The sequence below is a fragment of the Artibeus jamaicensis genome, unplaced genomic scaffold (genome assembly GCF_021234435.1).
Source record: "Artibeus jamaicensis isolate MK-2021 breed Jamaican fruit bat unplaced genomic scaffold, CSHL_Jam_final contig_519, whole genome shotgun sequence".
Lineage (NCBI taxonomy): Eukaryota > Metazoa > Chordata > Mammalia > Chiroptera > Phyllostomidae > Artibeus > Artibeus jamaicensis.
Genome location: NW_026521871.1, coordinates 27,936,614 through 27,961,250, shown reverse-complemented (window position 1 = coordinate 27,961,250; position 24,637 = coordinate 27,936,614). Strand labels below are relative to the sequence as shown.

General features: G+C 50.5%; 1 protein-coding gene across 2 annotated transcripts in view; it reads right to left on the bottom strand.

The window, feature by feature from the left end:
• KY (kyphoscoliosis peptidase) overlaps positions 1-24,637 on the bottom strand; it is a 45,375-nt gene that overhangs the window by 6,504 nt on the left and 14,234 nt on the right. For both annotated transcript variants that reach the window (XM_037143854.2, XM_053668968.1), the window contains 7 exons: positions 20,136-20,210; positions 18,299-18,361; positions 15,250-15,332; positions 12,118-12,226; positions 10,650-10,767; positions 2,152-2,340; positions 640-830 (listed from right to left, as the gene is read on the bottom strand). In XM_037143854.2, the coding sequence (XP_036999749.2) occupies positions 640-830; positions 2,152-2,340; positions 10,650-10,767; positions 12,118-12,226; positions 15,250-15,332; positions 18,299-18,361; positions 20,136-20,210 (828 nt within the window). The remainder of the gene's footprint in view (positions 1-639; positions 831-2,151; positions 2,341-10,649; positions 10,768-12,117; positions 12,227-15,249; positions 15,333-18,298; positions 18,362-20,135; positions 20,211-24,637) is intronic.

Here is a 24,637-nt window from a genome sequence, read left to right as displayed (position 1 = left end):
CGTCGGGGCACCGCGGAGGCCGCGCTGCCCCCTGGAGCCTGGCCCAGTCTCGTCGGGGTGCTTGAGCTCGGAGGCTCCTGGAACCCGTCCGTCCCCATGGACCACGGTGCCTGCTCTACTCCAGCTCCCAAGACCCTCAGAACGCCTGTCCCGCCGAGTCCTGGGAGACCCCTGCCATCCCCAGCTGCTTGGCTGGACCACTGACACACAGATGGTGACTCAACACACGCTCTCTGCCGGGGGTTTGAGAAGAGAGCACAGCAGGGCCGTCAGCTTCAGTCAGGCACCCAGACTGGGGGGCAGCTCGGTTGAGGCTGAGGTGGTCCCATCTGCTGTGTGAGCTGAGCGAGGCTCCACCAGCCCGGGGAACTCAGCTCTGGCCCCCTGTCAGGCTGAGCTGCGAGTGCAGCCCTGGGCAGGAAAACCCACAGACGTCCTCCACACCCCCTTCTTGGTTCACTTGAGTGTGACCATGGACTTGACAGTCTCGGCTGCCTCTCTAGCCCCTGAATGGCCCTACACATACAGCTTACACTGGGCTCACGGGCCCTGGAAGGACAGTCCCACGGGGGCCCAGATGCCGAGAGGCACTGCCCCTGCTGCCGGTGCCCTGGCCGCCGGTCCCCAGCCCGGGGTTACCTGTTCTGATCATGGGAGTCTCCGGGTGGGCACTCAGCATCCCCTTGTTGTAGAATTCACTCTTGTGATACATGTTGTTCTCGAACTGCCTCAGGGATTGAGGAGGTTTAAGCAGTTGCCAGTTCTTGTTGTCTGGGAAGTGGTCCTCGATGAACAGGGCGGGATGGGTCAGGAAGTAGAATTCATTGTAGCTGGAGCAGAGAAGAGCTGGTCAGCAGTGCTTGGGGTGAGCAGGGCCAGTGCTGTGGAGGGGCAGGCGGCGCCTCGCGGGGGGATCTGTGGCACCTGCTTTGGGCTAACGCACCTACAGGAGGGGGTCCCACCGATGCCCCGAAAGGGAATAAGCACCATCTCCTCTACTGGAGACCACCCCTCAGGGTCTACGTCCAGAAACAGGAGCCAAGGCAGGGTCTGAGGCCCCTCCTTAGAGAAGGCCACAACCCGCAACCGTGTCCGGGGAGAATGAGCTCCCCTGTTCTCAAAGCCAGAGACCCGAGGGGAGCAAGCGTGACCCTGGGACCAGGCGCCAGGCAGTGGAGGGGAGGGAGGGAGGGAGGGAGGGAGGGAGGGAGGGAGAGTGCTTAGCGGGCCGGCTCCATCGCCCCCGCTGGTCCCCATACCCGAGCAGGCGTGTGGGGAGACCACAGGTGGCTCTCCAGGGGTCAGGGACGGCGATCAGGAAGAAAATGGAGAGACTCGTCTGTGTTGGGAAGGGGAGGCCTCGCTCGGCCCTGTGAAGGGAGCGGCGCCGGAGCGGACAGAGGCACGGGGGCATTTGAGCACACGGGCCCGCGTGGGTATGTGTTCACGTGCTCGCACTTGCCCTGTGTGCAGGGCCGTCAGTCTTTAAACTTGAAACATCGGAGACAACGCTCGTTTTTCTGATAGATTGGAGCTGCTGGTGGACATCATAATCCACAGCGAATGTCCCGGCCTTAGCTAAAGGCTGGGGTTGGCCAGAGCGCAGAGGGCAGTCATGCTCCAGGCCCCTGCACCCCGGTGCGGTGCAGTGACTGGACACCAACAGCACCCCTTCCTGCAAAACCCTAACCCCTGCCTCAGACATGTGGTAAGGCTGCACTCAGCCCAGGGAGCAGGGGGGAGCCTTGGGGTCTGGGGGAAGCAGAGGAGAGAATTCTGGTTTCTATGAATCCTGAAACAGTGTTGGGCCAAAAGCCTGCAGGAACCCACCGGTAGGTAAAGAGGGACCTCAGCCCCGCCTTTCTCCTAAGTGGCCCTGGGGCAATTGCTGGAGGCTTCTAGCATTTGGGTGGAGGGAGTAATGGGGAGCCAGAGGAGGGACTTTGTCAGTAGAGGGTGAGGTGACAAAAAGTTCTGGGCCCTTGGAACTGGCCAGCAGCCAGATCAGTTGGGAGCCTGAGGACCGGTGGGAGCGGCCAGCATCAGGCCGAGGCCGCCCTGGCTCCCCTGCCCTTCTGCCGTTGCCTTCAGCCTTGGATCTTCCCCGTTTCCACCAACCAGACGCCCAGCAGGACTGAGACTCGTACTTACAGGAAGGTGAATTTGGAGGTGCTGGTGTCCATCAGGCCGCTGCCCCAGGTGCTGTCCAGCAGGTGCCATCTCCCTTCCAGGTACACGGCATTCCAGGCATGGTCAAACTCGCCAGAGAAGCTCTGCCCTGTCTGGTAGCCAAAGCCCTTGGAGTAGCCTGGCACGGTCATGCACTGCACTCCAGCGATTCTGGGGGCGGGATGGGGGTCTGAGAGGCGGCCCCACTGGGCCGCAAACCCCTCGAGCCTGTCTGTCAATGGCCCCAGGCCTCAGGGGTATCTGCTGTCCATGAGTCCCTTGGTCTCTCTTTTCCCTTACTTCACACAGAGCACACACACACACATACACACACAGCCTGAGGGCTTTTATCTCCGGGATGGGGGGGGGGGGGACAGGGACGCAGGGCCAGTCGGTCCTGCTGCCTGTTCCCTATTCAAGACTAGAATCTCTGCCCAGAGCCGCCTGGTGCTCGCCGGCAGCTCCTCATGAGGACAATGAGCGCTGCGGTGAGGATTGCCTCATGGATGTGGGGACCAGGGAAATGGCGACATTCTTGAGGAACCAGAACAGGTCTAAACACGTGCGTAACTGAGGAGGTGGGTCCAGGTCACGTGGGTGGGGTGTCAGGGAGGTGTGCTGGAAGCCAGGGTGTGGAAGAAAGCTGAGCCCTGCTCCCCAGATTCATCCTGCCCAAGGACCTTTGTGTGGGGTCCCCAGGGGCAGGCCAGACTATGTCTGCAGTCCTGACCTGGGGGACAGACCCACTGCCGGGATCGTTCTGGTCTGACTGCCGGGGCCATGCCAGTGCACTAAGGTCACCTGCTGACGGGTTGCCCTGGCCACAGCTCTGGAATCCCCTTTAGGTGTCCTTCGGGATGTGGAGCGCTGATCAGTCTTGTCCAGGTGCTTGGGGCCTTTGGTGATGCACTGCCCAGAGCTCACAACCAAGCTGGCCACTCTTTCTGGGGCTGGGACAGTAGGGGGTGGGCACTGGCTGCATCTGGGAACTACGGAAATCATCAGCCTGGGCCTCAGATCTGAGGCCCAGATCTGAGTGGTGGGCACCACCCCAAGGCCAAGCAAGAGCCCCGCAAGTCCTGTGATGGTCAGCTGGCTCTCCTCTTCAGGGTCCAGCCCACCATGGCAGCCGAGGGGCAGACCACTAGTGTCACTAAGGGGATGCCCTGTGCTAGCCCATCTGGGGCCTTTGTGTGAATTAGAAAAAAATTGCCCCTTTTCAAGACACTTTTTAGCCCTGGCTAGTATAGCTCAGTGGATTGAGTGCCAGGCTGTGAACTGAAAGGTAGCTGGTTGCTGGTTCAATTCCCAGCCAGGGCACATGCCTGGGTTGTGGGCTGGGTCCCCAGTTGGAGGTGTGAGAGTCAACCACACACTGATGTTTCTCTCCTTCTTTTTCTCCCTCCCTTCCCCTTTCTCTAAAATAAATACATAAAATCTTTTTAAAAAATGCATTGTTTGATAGAATCTGTTTTTTAAAAAGACACGCCTTTTGCTTGTGGACTATTGGTATAATAAATGCACAGATCTATGCTACCCAGGGTATGCATGGTGACCCCTCAGAGGGGCGCCCTGGAGCACAGGGACCGTCCAGGCTGCCCGCCACCCTCTGCAGCAGCACTGGCCCCAGGCTCCACTCAGACTGATTCTGCCCTCCGGTGTCACCAGACCTGGTTCACAGAGGAGGCCTGGGTGGCAGGGGTCCTTCCGTGGACCAGGTCTGCTGTCTCAGTTGCTCTAAGCGAGAGCGCCATGGAGCCTCTCAGGTACTGGGGTGATATGGCTACACAGTCGCTATGGGAATGGGGCACATTTCCTCGCTAGAAATGAATGTTTAATTAACAATTAGCAGAACATTGCATTAAGTAATACTTATCTATAGTACATTATATCATTCATTGAGACCATCAACGAGCCAAGATGTGGAGCCCGCAGATTGCCGCATTCCACCTGCGTGTGCTGCTTCACCTGCACCGGATGACCGGGCTCATCTCCGTCCTCCACCTGAACTTCCTTCCCCTGCAGGGTGCTCTGCAAGGCTCCTGGTGGGCTTGGCTCCCCCTCAGCCTGCCCTTCACCCCCTCCCTGTGCTTCTGCCTGCAGCCTTTGAAAAGTAAGTCCAGGCCTTCTAGGCCATCTGAGGGAACAGATGGCCAGCTGGGCTCCGTGAGAAGGAATTCGGGGGCACGTGGGAGACGGAGGGCGCAGAAAGCAAGAGAAACTGAACCCTGAAGTCTAGATTTACTGCTGGTAAAGATCAAAACCAACTCTCAGAGCAGAAGGGGTGCCTCAGAGGTTGGAGGCCCAGGAGACAGGGGGAGAAAGGGCGAGGCAGGGTAGGAGCCCCTGGTGGGTGGGTGGGGGGAGAAAGCAGAGCAGACACACCTGGAGAGCCCCTGCCTCCTATGGCTGCAACGCTGCAGAGGAGGGGGCTGAGGGGATGCAGGGCCGAGGGGCCTTGTTCTCAGGATGAGGAGATCCGAACATGGTCAGGGTCTTAGAGAAAACAGCCAGCGAGAGGGGAGGGTCAAAAGCAAGGCCAGAGGGGTGGGCTGGAGGGATGGGTGGGGGTTGGGCCTCAGCAGGTGGGGTCCGTGTACTCTGAGTGGGAGGAGCAGAAATGTGAAAAACATTTAGTGAGGTAAGAAATACTGCTGAAGCGATGCTAATTGACAAGAGCCTACAGAATTGTGCCGTCAGCCCATTATGTGTGTGTGAATTCACGGAGGACAGAGACAGGGGGAGGGGGATGGGGGGGACGGGGGAGAGAGAAAGAGAGAGCAAAAGTCACCTGGTTGTTGGTAATAGGGTTATAGGTGACTTACACTTTCTTTGAACGTCTCTATATTTTCTAAATTTTCAATAATGGTTATGTGTTACCTTCGGGGTGGGAAAAGTTCATACATACTGCTTGAAATTTCTTTGGTGAATTAGTTTCCTTTCCCGCCCAGAGCGTCTGTGCAGACGGCTGTCTAGCACAGTGTGGGGGGGGGGGATGGGGAGCAGGGCCCGTTTGGCTGTCAGGTGACCTGGGTGGAGCCGCGCCCCTCTGGACACGCTGCCCCCTGATGCTTGTGCTCTGCCCCGAGCCACCTGGAGCCAGGGAAGAGGGAGAAGCTCTACATGGAAATGGAGCCAGCGCTGATGTGGGCGGCACGGCCGGCTCACACTGGGCCGAGTGTCCTCCTAGGTGAAGCCGTGTCCTCAGGCTGTGTGTTATGGGTACCTCCCTGTGGGAGGGGAGGAAGTGGAGGTAAGATCTGAAAACCTGCGCAGGCTTGGGCAGGGGGTCTCCACTCGGGGGTGCTCCAGGATGAGTGGACAGTCACTGGGCTGAGCCAGGAGATCACAGCTCTACTCCCAGCCCTAAGAGTCACCTCTAGCGTGACCTTGGCAGGCTTCTCCTGGGCGAAAAAAAAAAGCTGGCATGAAATGATCTCTAGGGGTTGAGTCTCCTCTGGCAGGCTGAGGAGAAGGTAGGAGGGCTGTGGGGAATGCCGGGGGCAGAATAAAGATGAGAAAATAAATCCAGCTATAAGTTTATGCCGTGCTTGACTATGATATGAGGATATTTTATTACCTGGCAGCAACGTGCAAGATGAATTGGACAAAGCAGTCATAATGTAGAGCATTCTTGTTAACATCCCATGAATCTCATGCAAAATTGTAGAACTAGTGATCCCAGCTCCTGGTAGCTAGTCAGGGTAACCCATGACCATTTTATGCCATCAAAAGTCACTGACTGTATATACTATGAGCAAAGCACTGTACCAGGCCCAGGGAATTACATCATATCATCATATCATATCATATCATATCATATATCATAAATATTGTAATGTAATAAAATATATTTCCAAAAATCAAGCTCACTGGCTGCCCTAAATGTGCTCATAGTTGGAAGAGGGGCAGATATGTAAACTGTCACTAAAATGTTGGGGACAAACATAGCCTTGGGAAATGCAAAGGAGGAGGAATTTGCTGGAAAGAGCAGGGCGAGCTTTGAAGAAGGGGCAGAGGACAAGAAGTGTTGGCACCTCCTACAGCAAGCACTCAGACCAGCTCAACTGGGGCCCAACGTGTCACCCAAGGAGATCTATCCAATAACCTCAGGCTGCAGAATCTTGGTTTTTACCTTTGACAGTTTTGGAAACAACAATTCCATGGGTATAATTTGTCGGGGTGGTGGGCCCAGACTGCGACTGTCATTTTGTGCAGGTGTGGCCTAGGCCCCGCCATAGGAACCGTGTCAGGCTGTGCTCGCCCCACACTGTCAGGCCCTAGCAGGGTGTGCCCCCCAGGCTCTGACCAGCCTGACCTCCCCAGCTCTGATGGCCTCGCCCAGCACCTCCGAACCACGCCACGTAAAGGGCTGGAGGGTGGGGAAGGGTGGTGGTTGCAGGAGAGGCAGCAAAGTCTGCTCTTGTTTAGGTAGCTTATGATTTCAAATAGTGAAGTGAGGAAGTACGGTGTCATTAACCTTAAGCCCAAGCAAACTTTCTCTGGGCAAGCATGTGTGACTTAGCATTCTCAGGGCCTTTCTGTTCCCCACATGTTGGTCCTCACGAAGGTATATTGTTGCAATAAAGATGAATTCTAAACTGACCAAAAGTGCTGTGATTTCCATCTGCAGCAGGCCAAGCATAACCATGACTTATGTTTCCCAGTTTAGGTAGTTGATTCTTGTAAGTTTGACGGCGTCTTTATATTTCTGCTAGCTGCTTCTTTTCTTACAGCACCTTATGGTGAGGTCAGAAAGTGTGATCACAGTAATAATTCTCTCTGGAAGGTCCTACTGGGACCCCTTTGTGGTGTGACCTCAGCGGCCACCTCTCTGACAGGTGAGGAGACAGAGGTTCAGAGAAGGAGGCTAACTTGCCTGGGGACACAGAGCCAGTTGGTGGCCAAAACAGCACTGGGATTCAGTTGTCCTAACACCCAGTTTGGAAGGCTTTGCCTTGCACCGGCCCTTTTGTACACTGGAATATATTTTATTTTTAAATTTATTGGTGATACACAGAGCAAAATTGAAGGGGGTTTGCTCTAGTAATGCAATTCATATTTGTGAGCACAAGCCTTTGATGTATCTATAAGGCTGGGTGGCTTATATGTCTCTTTGGGGGGTCTTCTGTGACAAAGTCAGTTTGGGGGATAATTTAAGGTTATCTAATGTATCTGCCTCTTTCAGAAAGCTGAGAAAACCACTCCCTAGTTTTGAGGCCTTTGGAAACGAGAGGTCTTTTGGGTTTGTCTGGCATGTCATGTGAAGCAGAAGCATGTCACTACACTTGCTCTCTGTGACAGCTGAAGGATGGATGGGAAACTGACGGACATCTGATTGGTGACAACCAGTGCCCTCAGCATCAAAGCCTCAAACTGGTAATAAGGTTCTTCCTGACTTTACTGAAAGTTCCTGGAAACTCTGCTGGCTGCTGCTAGAGCTGGGATAACAGGGAGAGGGAATGCATGCGAGGCTGACTCAGTGGCAGGAATCTGGGGAATTAAGCTTGGCTCTGCAAGGAAATTAAGCAGAATTCATTAAAGCTGTGACAATTAAGGCAAAGGGAAAGACATTAATGCTGGATGATGGAGAGTCAGAAAGAAGGTGGACCAGCCGCTGCAAGCAATAACATCAACAAATAACCTACATCGGCTACTTGGGAAAGAAGATGAGGAAATGAGTGATGTTGTAGAAATATCTGAGTTCCCCACCAAATTACTTTATTAAATCAGTCTTTAATGAGGCCATTGCAGGGAAGCAGAATGGACTGGCAGCAGTAATGATGGCCATGTGGGTACAACTCTTGCTAAGAGAACGTTCTGACAATGAAGCGGAGATAAATCAGCAAGTGCGGGTTGTGTGTCTTCAGTTATTAAGGAATCAGTTAATGAATTCACCAAAGCTCGGGCAGTTACGTTAAAGGTGAGGGGAATGAAGGAAGTGATGCATTGATGGGGTTACTGATCTTTAAAGCGAAAGTTAAAGGAATTCAAGGAACCGTGAGCTGTTGTTAAACATGCCGGGCAATGTGAGGAGTGTTGCCCATGGTAATTGTCAGGTTGGAACTTAATGTTAAACGATGCAAAATTTTGAATGTGTTTTAATGATCAGCTGCAGGCCAGAATATGGCCATTTTTAAACATCTGGATCAGGCCGAAGAGCTGACAGTTTCACTCAAGGCAAGTGTCAATTTTCTGAGTCTCTATGGGTCTGTAGGAAAATTCCACGGGGCAAAAGCACTTCAGTACTCGAGAAAGGAAGCTTGACAGAACAGCCCCGAAGTCCGGTTGGCAAAGCCCAAACTGCATGTTCTCATTTAGTCCTACAGTCCTGCCAGTAGGCAACACAGCCTCAGTGTGCAGATGAGGAAACCGAGGCTCTGAGAAGTTAAGTGCCTTCCAAAAGGAATTAAACCACTGAGTGGTGAATTAAAGACTAATAAACGGAGGACTGGGGACGTTTTTCTGGCTTTAAATCTGGCACTCCTTCTATACCATGCTAGAAAGATTTTACTGGATGGAGACAGATATATTCTATGACTTAAAAACCCTGAGTGTTTTCAGCTTTGCAAATGCAGATGAAAATAATTAGTCTGAACAATGCTACACACAAAATAGAGCTGAAGATGGACTGATGGTTATTCTGTCTTGAAGAGAGTAAGGTCTACTTCGTACAAGTTTGCTGGAATATCCTGTCCTTTCCTGTCTCTGAGGGCCTACTGTGTGTGGGATTCTGAGAAGGGTGGTCACAGGGGAAGCAGAGAGACAGAGAGAGGCAGAGCGAGGCTAACGACCTACGAAGATGCTGAAGGCCCACAGACACATGAGAAGACGAGAGCACAGGCTACACCTCGATGGCAGAACAAAGTCCAGAAAGGAACGTGACAAAATGCCATCTCTATGTGGTGGGTTCAGAGTGATTTAATTTGCTTCCTTTTGTTTCTGTGTACTTTATAAATCACCTACGATGAACAAATATAGTTTTAATTTAGGAAACATTTAATAAAAGCATAAGGCAAGACATGAGCTTGTGGACAAGCTGTGCCGACTGGGGAGTGGAGGGTGTGGGCATCGGGGGCGGGCCGTCTGGAAGGAGCAGCGGGGAGAGGGGAGTGGCGTGAGGTGGAAGTGCAGGTGGCCTCAAAGCGCACAGGGCTAGGAGGGCGGTTGAGGTCGGACTTTGAAGAACTTTACAGGATAGTCTAGTTCAGGAGCCTGGGGCCTGGGGAGCCTAGGGCTGGGGAGTTCCAGAGGCAGATGGAGCTGCCTGGGCTGGGGCGGGTGGCAGTGGGAATGCTTGGGTGGTGAGGGCTGCAGGGTGGACTGATGGGGAGTGGAGGGGTTGGTGTGCACCCTGCCCTGGTGGCCTCTGGGGCTGTGGTCTCAGGGGCAGGCCTTGGAAGCAGGGGAAGGAAAGAGCATGAGGGTCAGAGCAGCATGGGGGCCAGGCATATGGTGTGGGGTTGAGGGTGGGAGGCAAACATCCGGGGGTCAGTCCTGGAATCGGTAGTGTGTATAATCTAATGGAGTAGGACACCTTGTAGCCACCTGTGAGGCATGAACTCATCATCTCTTCCTGCCTGTGGACTCTAAGTATTTGTTGCCACACTTCATTTGATGACTCACCACCTGCAGTCCTGGGGGGCTGGTCTCTGGGTGGTGAGAAGACCCTCTCCCATAGGCCTGCGGGGACAGTGGACAGCAGTGCATCCCTCCCCTGGGACAGGGACTTCTCAGTGGCCCGTAGGACTGGCTGAGTGTTTCCTGGGAAACCCAGTGGACTTCAGAGAGCAAGTGCAAGAAGCTGCAGGGATTAGCAGAGCTTCCCTAGCCGTGAATTTCTCTTGAAGTCACCCAGAACCAGCAATGGTGACTCCAAACACAAATGGTTTCCTCATCAGCCAGGCAGCTGCTCTCACCCACCTGGGCGACCTGGCCAGGTGCTCACTCTCAGAACAACGAAAATGGAGCCCAAAGGCTCCAGGAGAGACATTGATTGCTTCCTAGTTATTCAGCTTTTCCAACCGACAAATCTTTCTGGGTAGAAGATTTTTTTGTTTCCCCTGAGAGGGGGCCCCTGAGCCTGACTTGAGAACAAGCCTTTCCCAGTCCCCTTGGCATCAGCAGCCACTGTCCTCCCGTTCCCAGATCTGCCATTCTTCTAACCTTCAGCTGCAGGGATGGGAGAAGGTGGAAAAAGGGCCCTTTGTAACCAAATTATTTTTGTGCATTCATCTGCCATTATGTTAATGCATCTCGAAGCCCAGCAGATGGTACAAAGTCAATTATGCTGGTGTTAAAATGGGAGAAATTGACCTTTTCAGGACTCACTTGGATTCCAGAGCAGAGTTTGCAAACTCAGGTTTCAGGCTGGCATATGGGCAAAGGCACACGGCACTGTGGAAGGGAGGAGGGATGGGTGGGGGCGGTCGGCCCTGGGACTGCCTGCCTGCCTGCCTTTCATAGGACCCCTCTGGTACCTGCACATCCTCTCAAAGAGCCCGGCATAGCCATCACAGTTGGTCTTCTGGGTCCGCAGAATGTTGCTGGGTTTGAAGGCCTGGCGGTCCTTCTCCTGGGCAGCCTCAATGTCGTACTCTGGAGGGCAGAGTAGGAAGCCGTGAAAAACCAGGTCCTGGGAGGCCACAAAGGCAGGTACAGAGTGTGTGTGGGGTCCACAGCCCTGTGGCATGGCCCCTGCCCTTGGTGGTGCTTTTGGCAGCATTTGAGCTGGGCTCTCTGGGGCCTGGGAGAAGCACTGTGGGTGGGGGGCTCCGCCCACATGTTCCTCCCACCACACAGCTCTGTAGGCCCTTCCAGTGAGGCTGCTCCTGTCCCCCTTTGGCCCCCAAAGCAAAGGCCTCACATTGACCCACAGGGGGTGCACTGAACTTCGTCAAAGCTAGCCCCAAGTGGAGAAGAGTGCTCTCCTACAGCCTGTTACTTCCCTAACGAGAGAGCCTGAGGCCTGCGGTGAGGCCCTGAGGCACAGTGGCCACTGAGGGCACAAAGGATGTGTGTGTGTGCTGTGTGCCTGCATAGTAAAAATGTCCCTCCAAATATTCTGTTTCTGATTCCGCCCCCTTAAGGCCCAGGCTGAACTGCTGAGGTTGGGGCAGGGAGCAGGTGGCCCCCTGCCTGTGTCAAGTGAGTCCATCCTAAGCTGTATCTCTAACCTCTGCTTTGGGAAGACAAAGGAAAAGTCCAGTGGTAGCAGGTCGGGAGAGCCCCCTGGTTGTTATATCACAGGGAAAACACTAACAATCCCCCACCATCCGGTACTTCCATCGACTGCAAAGGGCAGCACCCAGCATCCTCTTCACCACCACCTATGGGGCTTGGCTTGACCTGGTCGGACTCCCAAGCTCGTCCAGTAAGGGGCCGTAGGTGGTTGTACAGACCTAGGTTCCCTGAAGTGGCCCTGAGAACCTGGAGACTGGGCTGAGACTGGTGACCGAAGTCGCCAGTGCGGGTGCAGGAGCAGGCAGAGGAGAGTCCACCCTTCCTGGCATTGCTGCCTTGAGCCACCTCTCCTGGCAACAACTTTTCAAGCAGCTATGACTCCTCCCTAACAGGTGGTCATCATTTTTTGAGATGACCTTTTGTCCTGCGTTCTCATGTCTCTAGAGCAGGCTTACCAGGAAGCCAGGACTGAAGGAAGGAGGCTGCTGGGTGAAGGGCCTCTGCTCTGGCCACTGCTGTGGGCGGAGAGCCATGGGGGACCCCCCTATTCCAATCCAATGACCCTTTGTGGAGACTGTTGGCACATGATGACTTTCACTCTGCTTAGTCTTAGGCTATTCCATCTGGGAGCCTCTGCCTCATCTTTCGTCTCATTCCACACTCAGTGGTGATGGGTGAGTCCCAGGGATACTGCCCTGGGAACAGGGGTCTGCAAGGAGCGGCATCGAGGGGTCCTAGAACGAGTAACCCCATAGGCGACCCTACCTATGTGGTGGCAGATCCAGATCCAGATGGCACGGACCCTCTCCAGGTCACTGTGGGCCTCCTGGAGCAGGTCGTCCATCAGCTCGTCTAGGCCACTCTTGACCGTCACCTGGAGCGGGGAGGGGTGTGTTGTGTCAGGGCCTGGACGAGGGCTGTGGGGAGCCCAGCGCCCTCCCACCTGAAGCCAGTGCTGCCTTTCTTCCAGGCAGAGAAGGAGGAGGAGACGTCCAGAGGGACAGAGGCTGGGCCGAGAGCAACCCTCAGTGGGCGGGGCTGGACGTGGTGGATAGTGCTGACCAGCTGCTCACTGCTCTAAAACAACTACATCTCTTCTTTGCAGATTTTGGGGCCAGCTAGGTGGGCACTGGGGGGATGTAGCAGCATCTGGTGATGGTCAATACTGCCCAAAGCAATCTACAGATTTAACACAATCTTATAAAATTCCAACATCCTTATCTTGCAGAAATGGAAAAGTCAATCCTCAAATTCATATAGAATTCCAAGGGGCTGGAATAGTCAAAAGAATTCTGAAAAAGAGAACAAAGTTGGAAGTCCCACATTTCTGTATTTGGAACTTACTACAAAGCTACAGTAAATCAAAATAGTGTGGTACTGATATAAGGATATCACGCAGACCAATGAAATAAAATCGAGAGTCCAGAATAAACTCATAATACATCTATGCCTGACTGACTTTTGACAGGGTGCTAAGTCCTTTCGATAACGAAAAGAATTAACAAATGGTGTTGAACAACTAGATACCCACATGCAAAAGAATAAAGCTGGACCCTACCTTACACCATATGAAAAATGAACTCAAAAAAGACAAGTGACCTAAACATAAGAACTTAAAATAAAAAACTCTTGGAAGAAAACACAGGGTTAGTAAATCATCATCACCTTGGATTTGGCTATGGACTCTTAGACATGATAACAAAAGCATAAGGTACAAAAGAAAAAATAGATTAATTGGGTTTCATAATAATAAAAAACCTGTGCATCAAAGAACATTACTAAGAAAGTAAAAAGACAACTTGCAGAAAGAGAGAATATATTTACAAATCATATATCTGATAAGGGTTTAATACCCACAATAGTATATAAAGAACTCCTACAACTCAACAAAAACAAAAACAAAAAACCCAATTTTAAAATGGGCGAAGGACGAATATACATTTCTCCAAAGATATATAAATGTCAAATAAGCACATGAAAAGATGTTCAACATCATTAGTCATTGGGGAAATGCAAATCACAACCACAAAGAGGTACCACTTCACACCTACTAGGATGGCTATAGTCAAAGAAATAGACACGAAGTGCTGGCAAGAATGTGGAGAAGTTAGAAAGAACCTGTATGTTCTGGTGGGAATGTAAAATGGTGCAGCTGTCGTGGAAAACAGTTTGGCAGTTCCTCACAAAGTTAAACAGAATCGCCATACGATCCAGTAATTCCGCCCTTCCGCACATACACAAAAGAACTGAAGGCAGGGTCTGAAACAGATGCTTGTTCACAAACGTTCGTTGTGGCATTACTCACAGCAGCTAAAAGGTAGAAGCAACCCAAACGTCCATCACAGATAAGTAAAACGTGATAGATCCATACAATGAAATTATTATTCATCCATTAAAAGGGATGAAGTTCTGCGATGTGTTGCAACATGAACTTTGAAAAGGTGACTCTAGGTGAAATAAGCCAGCCATAAAAAAGGCATGTTATCTGAGTCCACTTACATGAAATATCTAGAATGAGTAAATTTAAAGAAACAGTGAGTAAACGAGAGGTTATTAGGGGTTTGGGGGAAGGACAATGGGGAATTATTGCTTAACGGGTAGACAGTTTCTGATTTTGGAAGTAGATGGTGGTGATAGTTGTATAACATTGTAAGTGTAATTAATGCCACTGAAAAATTATTGAAATGGTGATTTTATGTGATATATATTTTGCCACAGTTAAAAAAAGAAAGGAAGCAATTGGTTTTTCTCACAGGGCTCTCAGGAGGAGTCAGAGTTGGGGCTGTGGGAGAGGCAGCCCTGACCCTACTCAGTCTTCCCAGGGAAGCCGGGGCAACTGAATGCTCAGTGAGGCCCTCGTTGCCCTCACCTCCCTCACCCCGCACTAGGGCGCTCCTTGACCTGTTCTTGCTGGAACTGTTCCACTGCTCACATCAGAACTCCAGGACCCACTCTTTGACCACAAGGGGACCCCAGGGCCCCTCTTCCATCTTTACTTGCCCTGTTGCTGCTTCTTTTTCTTCCAGGTCCAGGTCTAACTCCACAGTCCTCGTCTTTGACCCCCTCCCAGGGTCTAGAACATACTGCAGGCCCACACTATGGCCTGGCTGACTGCTGATTTAACCCACAACTTCAGTCCTGAGGTTTCTGGTCTACTGGTCCCCACCCGTGCCCTCCCTGGGCCTGGCTGCCTTGGGCCATCTACCATTCCCTGGCTGTGTCTCTGGCCTCAGCAGGGCTCCTGCACTGCTTTCCGAGCCTGGCCAGCAGCCTATAGGTGACCTCCCAGCTTACCAGCCTAGGTGCTCACTCTGACGTCACCAGCAGGTCCAGCTCCTTGGCCTTGCCAATCAAACTCTGTGGTGAGGGTCCTGCTTGGCTCCCACGACCTTGGTGTGCCCCTGGTGCCTTAGCTCTTATAGCTGCTCCTCTCCTATCCCATGCCACTTGTGCCCAGGCCCAGAGATGTGAGAGCTTAGTAGCCTACGTGCTCAAAGGATGAACTTGGCTAAGGTCACAGTGGGAGCTGGCCATCTGCCTCTGGTCCTCCCCTACCCCTTTGCTCCTTTCCTTCCTGGGCTGGGGCTGGCATAGCTCAGTAGTAGTAATGCCCAAATGGACAGGGAGAAGGCAGGACAGAGCTGGCCATAGGGGCCTGCCACTGGGGTGGCTGCAGGGTATGCAGCCTTTGGTGGGAGTCACAGTCATGGGTGGGGTTGGGGGGATGGAATGGCCTTTCTGTCCCCCATCCATACACTGTAGAAAGGCACTCTGAGCCATCCATCCACAGGACTCAGGATACATTTGGGAGGGGCTGGGGGGAAGGCTGTGCTACTCTGCCCCGAAGAACTTTAAGCCACACTGAGGGACCTGTAGGCAGAGGGGCAGCTCTCCTACCTGTGAGGCATAGGCATCCAGTTTCTCAAACTGCCGCAGGTCCAGGGACATGGATTTCAGGCTGGACCGATCCCAGGGGTAGGCTGGAAACACAGGGAGGCTTGGTCAGCTGCTGACACCGGCAGGTGAGGGCCGCCCGGCTCAGGGCTCCCTGTCTTTTTGAGAGGCTGTGACTGCCCAACCTTCAACATGAGTCCCAGAGCTGAAAACTCCGCTCCCAGCAGCTATTATCTCCTGGTAAAGTTCTTTAGTCAAATTGGTTTGGGAACTATGGCAACTCCCCTAGTCCTCTTGGAGATTGACAGGGAACATAAGCCATTTGCCGACCCTGTGAAACCATCAGTAAGAAACTGGTTTCACCTCAATTAACTCAGTGGTCCCCGGACAGATTGATGATGAAATTCCCTTCTCCCCACCATTTAGTTTTCTGCAGAGTTCCTGCTAACTTTTCTAGGAAAGAATGCTCTGCGGGAAGTGTCCAGGCAATGCTGCGCGCCCCCAGTGAGCTCGACGGAGGGTCTGCGCCTTGGCTATGGTGCCGCCGAGCATTCTGGGTGTGGGAAGAGGGCATCACAGAGCCCTGTCATCTGGGCCTCTGTAGGTTGAAGTGGGTTTAACATCCAGACAGGCTTTCTTTCTCCCTTGCCCCTGGTGAGCTGGAGCCTGGAGCACCCCAAGAAAGCCCGTGTTCTGATAACAGACACCCAAGGTACTGTGGAGAGGCTGTGCCCCAGAATCACTCGCATGTGTCCAGCCTTTCTCATAGGAAGCCGGGGCACAGGACAGGCCCAGTAAGACGCTGTAGGACTAAATGACCAGTGGTGAGATCCACTGATGGATGGGCAGCAACCCCCCATCCTAGCCCAGAAGAGACTGCACTCTGGTAGGATCTTCTTATTCAAGGTCTCCTGAGACAAGCTGACCAAAATCAGGCACGCTGGGTGGGAGGGCAGGGAGGGGGTGAGAGGCGGGTGGGGCCATCGATCCCCTGACTCATGTGGACTCAGCCCACTCTCACCTGGCCATCCCACAAGCCTCCAAGTGTTGGGTGAGGAGGGGATGCTGGTGGGATGCCAGGGGGCAGCTGCAAGCCCAGGAAGAGTTGAGCGATGTGGGGAAATGCCTAGTGGGGTGGCACAAGGCACGGATTCTAGTTGGGGTCCAACCTCCACCTCACCGGGGGGTGCTGGGCTCAGCCTAGGGGCCCCAGGCATATATCTATGGGGCACCTGGGGGGGGGTGAATGAGATGATGGATCACATTGTAAGGTCAGTGTCACTCTGCTCCTGGAGGGTGCAGGACGAGGGTCCTCTGCAGGCAAGGGCAGGAGAGTAGGTATGAAGCCTCTGCCCTGTGCACTTGCCCACACATCCCACAGGGCTGTGAGCACCCTGAACCCTGGTGCTACAGACCCAAGAGGTGTGGTGAGAGGGTGAGGACAGGGTATCACCACCAGATCCGGCCCGAGCTGCTCCATGGCCCTCTCCGGACAAGAGGCTGTGCCGGCTGGTTGGGCGGCTGGTCAAGGTGAGCTGTCAGGAGCAGGCCGCGTGGATCCTTCTGTGTTTTCCGTTGCTCCAAGGCCCCTTTCTCTCAGGAACCTGGCCTTCCTCCTTCCCGACTCCAGGCTGGATCCAGCACCTTCCCCAAGGCCGCCCCACTCTGCTCCCTGCCTCCCGCTGTCACACTGCAGCAGTCCCTGGGGGGTTTGGTCCTTTTGGCCGCAAGCCTCTGGCTGGGTTCTCACCAGATCACGTGCTCTGACATCCAGGATCCGAGGGCTCCTCCTCTTCTAAGAGGGGACAGGACACACAGCAGGCAGGCAGGCAGGCTGTGCAAACCCTACCAGGAAGCTGTGGCCTCACCCAGCAGCCTAGCATTTTCTGCCTTCTGCTCCTTCTGAAAGGACTAAGACACTCCCTGGAGCCCGCACCTCAAATCCTGCTGCCCAGCACCATCGTGCTCACCGCTCTGGTGCCAGAGCTGGGATTTCTTGTCTCCCCTCACTCAGGTCACCAGCAGTCCCTGTCCCTTGTGGCCTGAGTGAAGCCCTGGCCCAGCCAGCCCCGCGGAAGGGCACGGGGCCGTGGTGGCAGGCCCTGCTGAGCTTCCCTCTCCTCAGTGCCCTGTCCCTCCCTCCGTGGAATCTGGCTCCTGCCGCTGTCTGACAGGGGCCGTCAGGGTGACCTGAGTGTGTGTGAAGGGGACCTACACGTTGAACAATTTCTGCTCAGGATGGCTCTGCAGATGAGGTCTCCCTGTCCCCATTTAGAAGAGAGATGGCGTTTCTAACATCAAACCGAAAACCCTATTACTGGTTTTACCCTTTCTGGGTTCTATTTTACAATACCCAAGCATTAAAATTACCTGTAATGATTTATGCCTCATTAAGCTTACCTTCTGAGCAGATTATATAAATCCAAATATAATTTTGCACAAATAACTTAAAATACCAGTGGTATTAACTAAAATATTCTATATTTTAAGCAAAACGATGGATAGAAGGGCCAAGCCGTACCAAATCTTAGGTGACATCTGGTCTTCTGAAGGGGAAACCGAGGCACATGAGAAACAAAAGCAGGATTCAATCATGTGATCTGGCTGTCTATCACCCCATTCATGTGATCTGGCTGTCTATCACCCCATTCATGTGATCTGGCTATCACCCCATTCAGGGTTTCTTTCTCTGGCCCACTCTGTTTATTTGCATGTCTCCAATCTTACAGGTGATTGGCATTTTATTTGGCGTTCACACAATTCTAGATTCTCATTTTAATATCTTTCCCATAATGGCTGCCGTGTTATTGGTGGGGTTTGTGCTTTAGCCTTGGGCTCACAGCTGGTGTGTGAGCTTTTCACTTCTCCCTCTGTGTCCATGGCAGATATCGCTCATCAATTGCGATACTCCTCCCCTGTTGAGCCCAGAGGTGGCCCCAGACTCTCATCCCAGTGACCCAGGGAGGCATTTTCAATTGACTGAAGATTGTCCATGAGGTTAAATCAATTCCATGTCTCAGGGAACCGCCCTGGAGAAGACCCTGCAACTTACCGTGGGCATCTTTCCCTCCAGGCTGCCGGGGTCTTGTGTTTCCATTTTTATCGCCTTGTAAACCTACAATATCCCAAAGGTCAAGAGGTAAAGACACTTCAGAAGAAACAGAAATGCAAGCGCAGACAATTCTCTGTGTGGTGGTCCTTGCTTCTGGCCCCTCCCCTTCACTCTCCTCAGAGTCTTCTTTCTCCCATCCTTGCACCCCCCAAAGTGCTGCTGGAATCGCCCTGGACTTCCTGGTGGGGCAGAGGGAGGACTGGGAACCAGGATGGATGACAGGAGACACCTGCTGCCTGAGAGCAGAGGTAGCGTTTCCTCTGACAGCAGCACTGGACTACTGAGTGGGCTCGCCTGGAGCCCGCTGCTCCTGCGCCCTCCACATGCTCCTGCTGTCCTGGAACACAGCGGGGGGTGCTGAGAGCATCAGCAAACTCATGCCACATAACCCCAGACTGGAACTGACCGTGGACAGACATGAAAGTGGGGGGAGGGGAAAGCTGGTTTGTATGGAGCTGAACTCCAGAAAGGCCAAGCAATTATTAAATTACTCCCTGGGAAGGCTCAAGAGCAACCAAATCCTGTAAATCCAGGACCATCAAGGCAGAATGGTCACCAGCAGTTGTTTGACTCCTTGGGCAACAGGAGAGGAACTCTGCCTGCTGATCTGAAGACAGGTCAGGAAGATGTGGGTCCCTGATGGAACCAGGAGGAGCTGGGGGGGGCAGGGCGGTGCCAAGACAGGTTGTTTACTGCCCTTGAAGCCCACTATAGTTGTCAATGTAACAACAGAAAGCTGTAGATGTGTGTAGGCTGTTCTGAGTAACTGGGCCTTTTCTTGCACCTACATTTTCTTTCCATCAGCTTTCTTTGGTAAAATAATGGGGGCTGAAAACAGGAGGGAAAATTTCTTATGTATTTACTATGCCTGGCTTGTGCTTTATTTTGACTGTCTCACTTAACATCACAAGAATCCTATGAGAGGCACTGAATTATTTTCCTCCTTTTATAGGTGAGAAAATTGAGTTCAAAAGAGAGGCTCAGTCTTGCCCAAGGTCACAGGGCTGAGATGCGAACCCAGCCAGGTGACTGCCAGGGCCTGTCCTCTCCACACTTGACTGCCCTCCTGAGACCCTGACTGCTGAGTGCTGCGGGATCGGGTGGACCTGGAGGGTCTGCACTGGCCCACTGAGTGGACTCGGAGAGAACCTGAGCCTTGGCTGCTCTGCAGCCTCTGTTCCTTGGCTGGCATTTCCCTAAGCCCTTTTTAGCCACAAGATGGACGGATGCAGGGAGAAGAGCAAACAGGGAGAGGAGACATCGTGAGCCTGGGCCTGGGCCTGTGCGCTACACAGAGGCCAGCCAGGCACGGTGGGTGAGAGCACAGGCCTCCGTTGGACCTGGGTTCTGACCCTCTTCCTTGCTGGTCGCTTGGGCGGTTTTTTCATTTTGCTGATGTAAAAAGTGGGTATAATACTGCTATATGTCAAAGGGTTAAAAATGAATGAATGTAAAAAACAGCAATACACATGCTACTTTTTAGACACTCAGTAAATGATATCTAAAAACAACTCCTGTGATGAAATTTACCTTTAGCTAAATGCCTTGTTTACCCATGTCTCATGTAGACACTAAAGAACAGAGACTCCTGGGCGTGGGGAAGAAAGAGACCCTTAGCATGAAGCTGTCATACCTTTGCCTCTTTCCAGCGTGTGGGCCCAGGTCAGTGCTCTCCTGTCCCAAGCAGGTGCCCAGGCTGGGCTCTGTGTGGCCCATTAAGTTTCCCTCCATCCTCCCTGACAGCCCTCCACACACGAGCAGCCCTATACGTACGTACGTTTAGCCAGGGAAAACTTCTTGAGCATCTGGGGCATGGCGTCTCGAGGGTGGACCTCCACAGTCAGCTGTGTCCCTGTAAGGGAAGAGGAGGGGGCGTTCTCATCCAGATGCTACTAGGAAATGGAGCCATGTCTCATAGCAGATGTTTGAACAACAAAACACAATTGGTTTTAGAGCATTCTCTTGTTTAAAATGAAAAACAAGCAGTTTCCAGATCTAGGCAAGACTGAGTAAGCAGATTCCACCTTTCCTCTCCCACTGAATGCAACTAAACACCTTGGAAAGAAAGCAGGGGGCAACTATTTGAGGACCCTAAAGTAAATGATAAAAGAAATATTGGGGAAGAAGATTAGAATTTAAAGCATCTTTAAATTGGCAGTGAGTTTACCACCCCCTTCCCCCCAGTGGTATTACTTAGACTGGACTCAATGCAGCCTGAGGCCCAGTAGTGCTCAGTGGGTGCAGAGAAAAAACACTCCAGGAGAAGCCCTTTCATCTGGCCCGTGGAGTGAGAAAGAGAACCTCTAAGAGTAAGAGAATAGGGGACACCCTGTTGTCCCGCCATTTCCATTTTCTCCTCACTCAGCCCTCAGGAAATTCTATTGGTAGCAGTTTGGAGTGATTTCAGTGGCCAGATAGACAGACATCTGAGTCTTTGAGAGAGGGCATCAGAGAAGCTACGATTCCCGGGAGTGCGGGGACAAATTTCATTGTTTTCTCCCCCTCCCTGTTCTCACCGATTGGCTCCAGAAGCAGACGCAGTTGTGAGAAGTGCCCGGCAGAGTAGAACAACTAAAGCCCCAGCTTTCTGGCCAGAGGACTGGAAAGTGGGCTCTGGAGAGGAGGGAGCTCAAGGAAGCAAATCCATAAAGTTATGAATGAACTCTTGTGGTCACCTCTGAATTGCGCATGCTTGGATCTCATCCTAAATATCATACCAGGATCCCCGAGAACTCAACTGTGGGCTAGACCAGTTCTCAGGTGAGCCACTGGGTGGAGCATGTGCGGGACAGATCTGTATAGCAGGGCAAAGGTTACAGTCCAACATTACTCCTCAGCATAGGAAGACCTAGGAAAACCTCAACTTGAAAAGGAAAAGCTAATGAACAGATGCTAGTGCCACGATGACACAGATTTTGGAAATATCAGCCAAAGACTTTAAAACAGCCGTGCTCAAAAAAGTGAGGGCAAACAGTCTTGAAGTATATGTAAAAATACAAAATATCAGCAGAAAATAAAAGATATAAAGAAGAAACAAATGTAACGTTTAGAGCTGAAAAATATGGTAGTTTAAAAAATTCTCCGGAAGTGATCACTGGCGTAATAGAGATGATGCAGGAAAGGTTCAATGAACACAAAGATGGATTAACAGAAATTATCCAATACGAACAAAAGTAAACAGAGCCTCAGGGACTTGTGGGACAACACGTGAAGACTGAACACTCATGTCACTGAAATACCAGAAAGAGAGGAGAAATAGTGTGGGGCAGAAAAAATATTTAAAGAAATTAATGAGAGAGTAATCAGTGAAACCAAAAGCTGGTTCTTTGAAAATACCAGTAAAATTGATACAAAGAATGAAGACACTGATATCAGAAATGAAATGGGTGATAGCACTACAGACCCCATATATACTAAAATAACAATAAAGGAATACAAACAACTCTGTGCACGTTAATTCTACAACTTAGATGAAATAGACCAATTCCTTGAAAGTGACAAACTACCAAAACTCACCAGAGAAGCAGATAACCGGGATGTTCTTCTATCTGTTTCTGAAACTAAATTCGTAGTTCATAATATTCCAAAAGCAAGCAAGCAAGCAAACAAACAAACAAACAAATGCCAGGTCCAGGTGTTTCACTGGAAAATTCTAACAAATAGTTCAAAAGAAATAGCACCAGTTTTCACAAGATCCTTCAGAAAATGAAAGAATAGTGCATGTTCCCTACTCATTTAATGAGACCACCATTACAGAGTGATGTAATGCTATATTAAGACAGCATAAGAAAAGAATGCTATAGACCTATATTCTTTATGAACACAAAAGTCCTCAACACAATATTCGGAAATTAAATACAGTTATATAGTAAAAGGATAATACATCACAAGCAAGTGTGGTTCATTTTGGGAAGGGAAGGCTGTTCAATATTTGACAACCAATAAGTCTCATTCACCATATTAGCAAGCCAAAGAAGAAAATCATGTGACAGTATCAGTTAATGCAGAAAAAGAATTTGTCAAAATTGAACATCTATTCATAATAAAATCTCTTGACAAGCTATGAGTAGAAGGGAACTTCCTTAATCTGACAAAGGGCATCTACCAAAATTCTACAGCTCATGCGTATTCAGCAGTGAAAAGTGGCCTTCTTTTCCTCTGGGGCTGGGAATGAGATGTGGATGTCCACTCTCATTGCGCCTGATAAACATTGTGCTGGTGGTCCTACCTAGTGCAATAAAAGAAGGAAAAACTTCAGATAGTTGGGAAAGAAGAAATAAAATTTTCCTTATTCATAGTCTGCAAAGAAAAGCTCACATAATCTATAAGTGAAGTTCCAAGAAGTAAAAAGGTTAGCGTGGTCACAGGACACAAGATCAGCACCCCAAAATTAACTGTATTCATATTGCCAATAAATGATTGAAAGTTGAATTTAAAAAATTGCTATTTTCCATAGTTCCAAAAATTGAAACACTTAAGTTTAAGTTTTGAAAAAAAAGGTACAAGAACTGTGTGCTGAAAACTACAAAATATGATCACACAAATTTAAAAAACTTTAATAAGTGAGGAGACGTACCACATTCAGGAACTGAAAGACTCAATATTGCCAAGTTAGTCTTCTCCCTAAACTGACCTGTAGATTTAATGCCATTTCAATCAAACTGCTTGGGGAAATTTTGAAGACTGTAGATATAGACAAGATGATTCTAAAATCACATGAAAAGATATAGCCACTAAAGAAGTAAAACCAATTTTGAAAAGAAAGTTGGACTCCAACTATCTGATTTTAAGATGTACTATAAGCTACAGTAATCACTACAGTGTGATAGTAGCAAAAAGGTAGATCTATGGACCCATGGGGATAATGAAGGGTTAAGAAACAGCCACACAAATATGGCAAACTTCCTTTTTTGCAAAAGTGCAAAGACAATCCAACTAGAAAATGGGTGAAAGAACAGATATTTTACCAAAACAGAAATGGCAAGCAAGTACCTAAAAAATGTTCAACATGACTAACCATTAGAGTGCAAGTTAAAATCGTAATGAAATATCAGACTTATTAGAGGAGCAATAATAAAAATAGAGATAATACTATACGCTGACGAGGTTGTGGAGAAACTGGATCTCTCACACATTTCTGGTGGTGGTGTAAAATGGTATGGCCATTCTTGAAAACAGTTTGGCAGTTTCTTATAAAACAGAACATGGACTTAAATATAACCCAACTACTGTACTCTTGGACTTTTAACCCATAGAAATGAAAATTTATGTTCACACAAAACCCTCTACACAACTGTTTACATGAGCCCTATTCATAATCACTCCAAACAGGAAATAACCTGAATGTCCTTCGGTGGGTGAATGGATAAACACCCTGCGGTACATCCATTTAAGGACTAATTTCCAATAATACTGAGAGACTCTGAGGACTGATGGGAGGATGTGATTGCAAAGAATCTGCATGAGATATGGAAATGGAAAATCCAAAGTCAGAGTATAGTAAGCTTGCTTTTTGTAACCTGCTTTCTCTACCTGTCTTTACATGTCAGTGAATATAATCATATGCCATCATTTTCATGGCTGCATGGTACTCTGTTCTATAGATGGTTCATACTCTGTTTAAGCAATTCCTTTTTCATTGGACAGTTAACTTTTCCCAAATGTTTTGCTATTCTAAACAGTGATGTCATGAACATTCTGATACACACCCCTTCACATACTTTTCAAATCAGTAACTTCGAACAAATTCTTAGGCATTGATCAAAAGGTATGAAGATATTTAAGGCTTTTATTAGATACTGACAACCTTTATTCATGAATGATTTTATCAGTTTATGATCACACCTACAGAGCAAGGAAATGTCCATTTTGCTCATTCTTGCTGTTTGATGATAAAATTGGCCATAGTACTTTGTACTTCCTCCTACCAAGAGATCTTTCAGGATGGGCCTTATGGCTTGGTTTGGCCAGTTGGCCTGTGGCAGAAGTGATGTTATGCAGGCTCTGAGCCTGGGCCTCAAGACACTTTGCCACTTCTGCTTTCATTGTTGGGATTCCAGCCACAACTGCCATGTGAATGAGCCCAGGCTGCCCTCCTGGAGGGTGGGAGACCACATGGAGCAGAGTTGAGCTATCTCCAGTGAGGCCAGCTTAGACCAGCAGGTTCCAGCCAACTCTCCAGCTGACCACAGCACCTGAGCAGGCGCAGCCAGGACCCACGGTCAGCTGGGTGTGGCTCAGACCAGAATGCCCAGACAGACCATAAGCTGGTAAATGCTT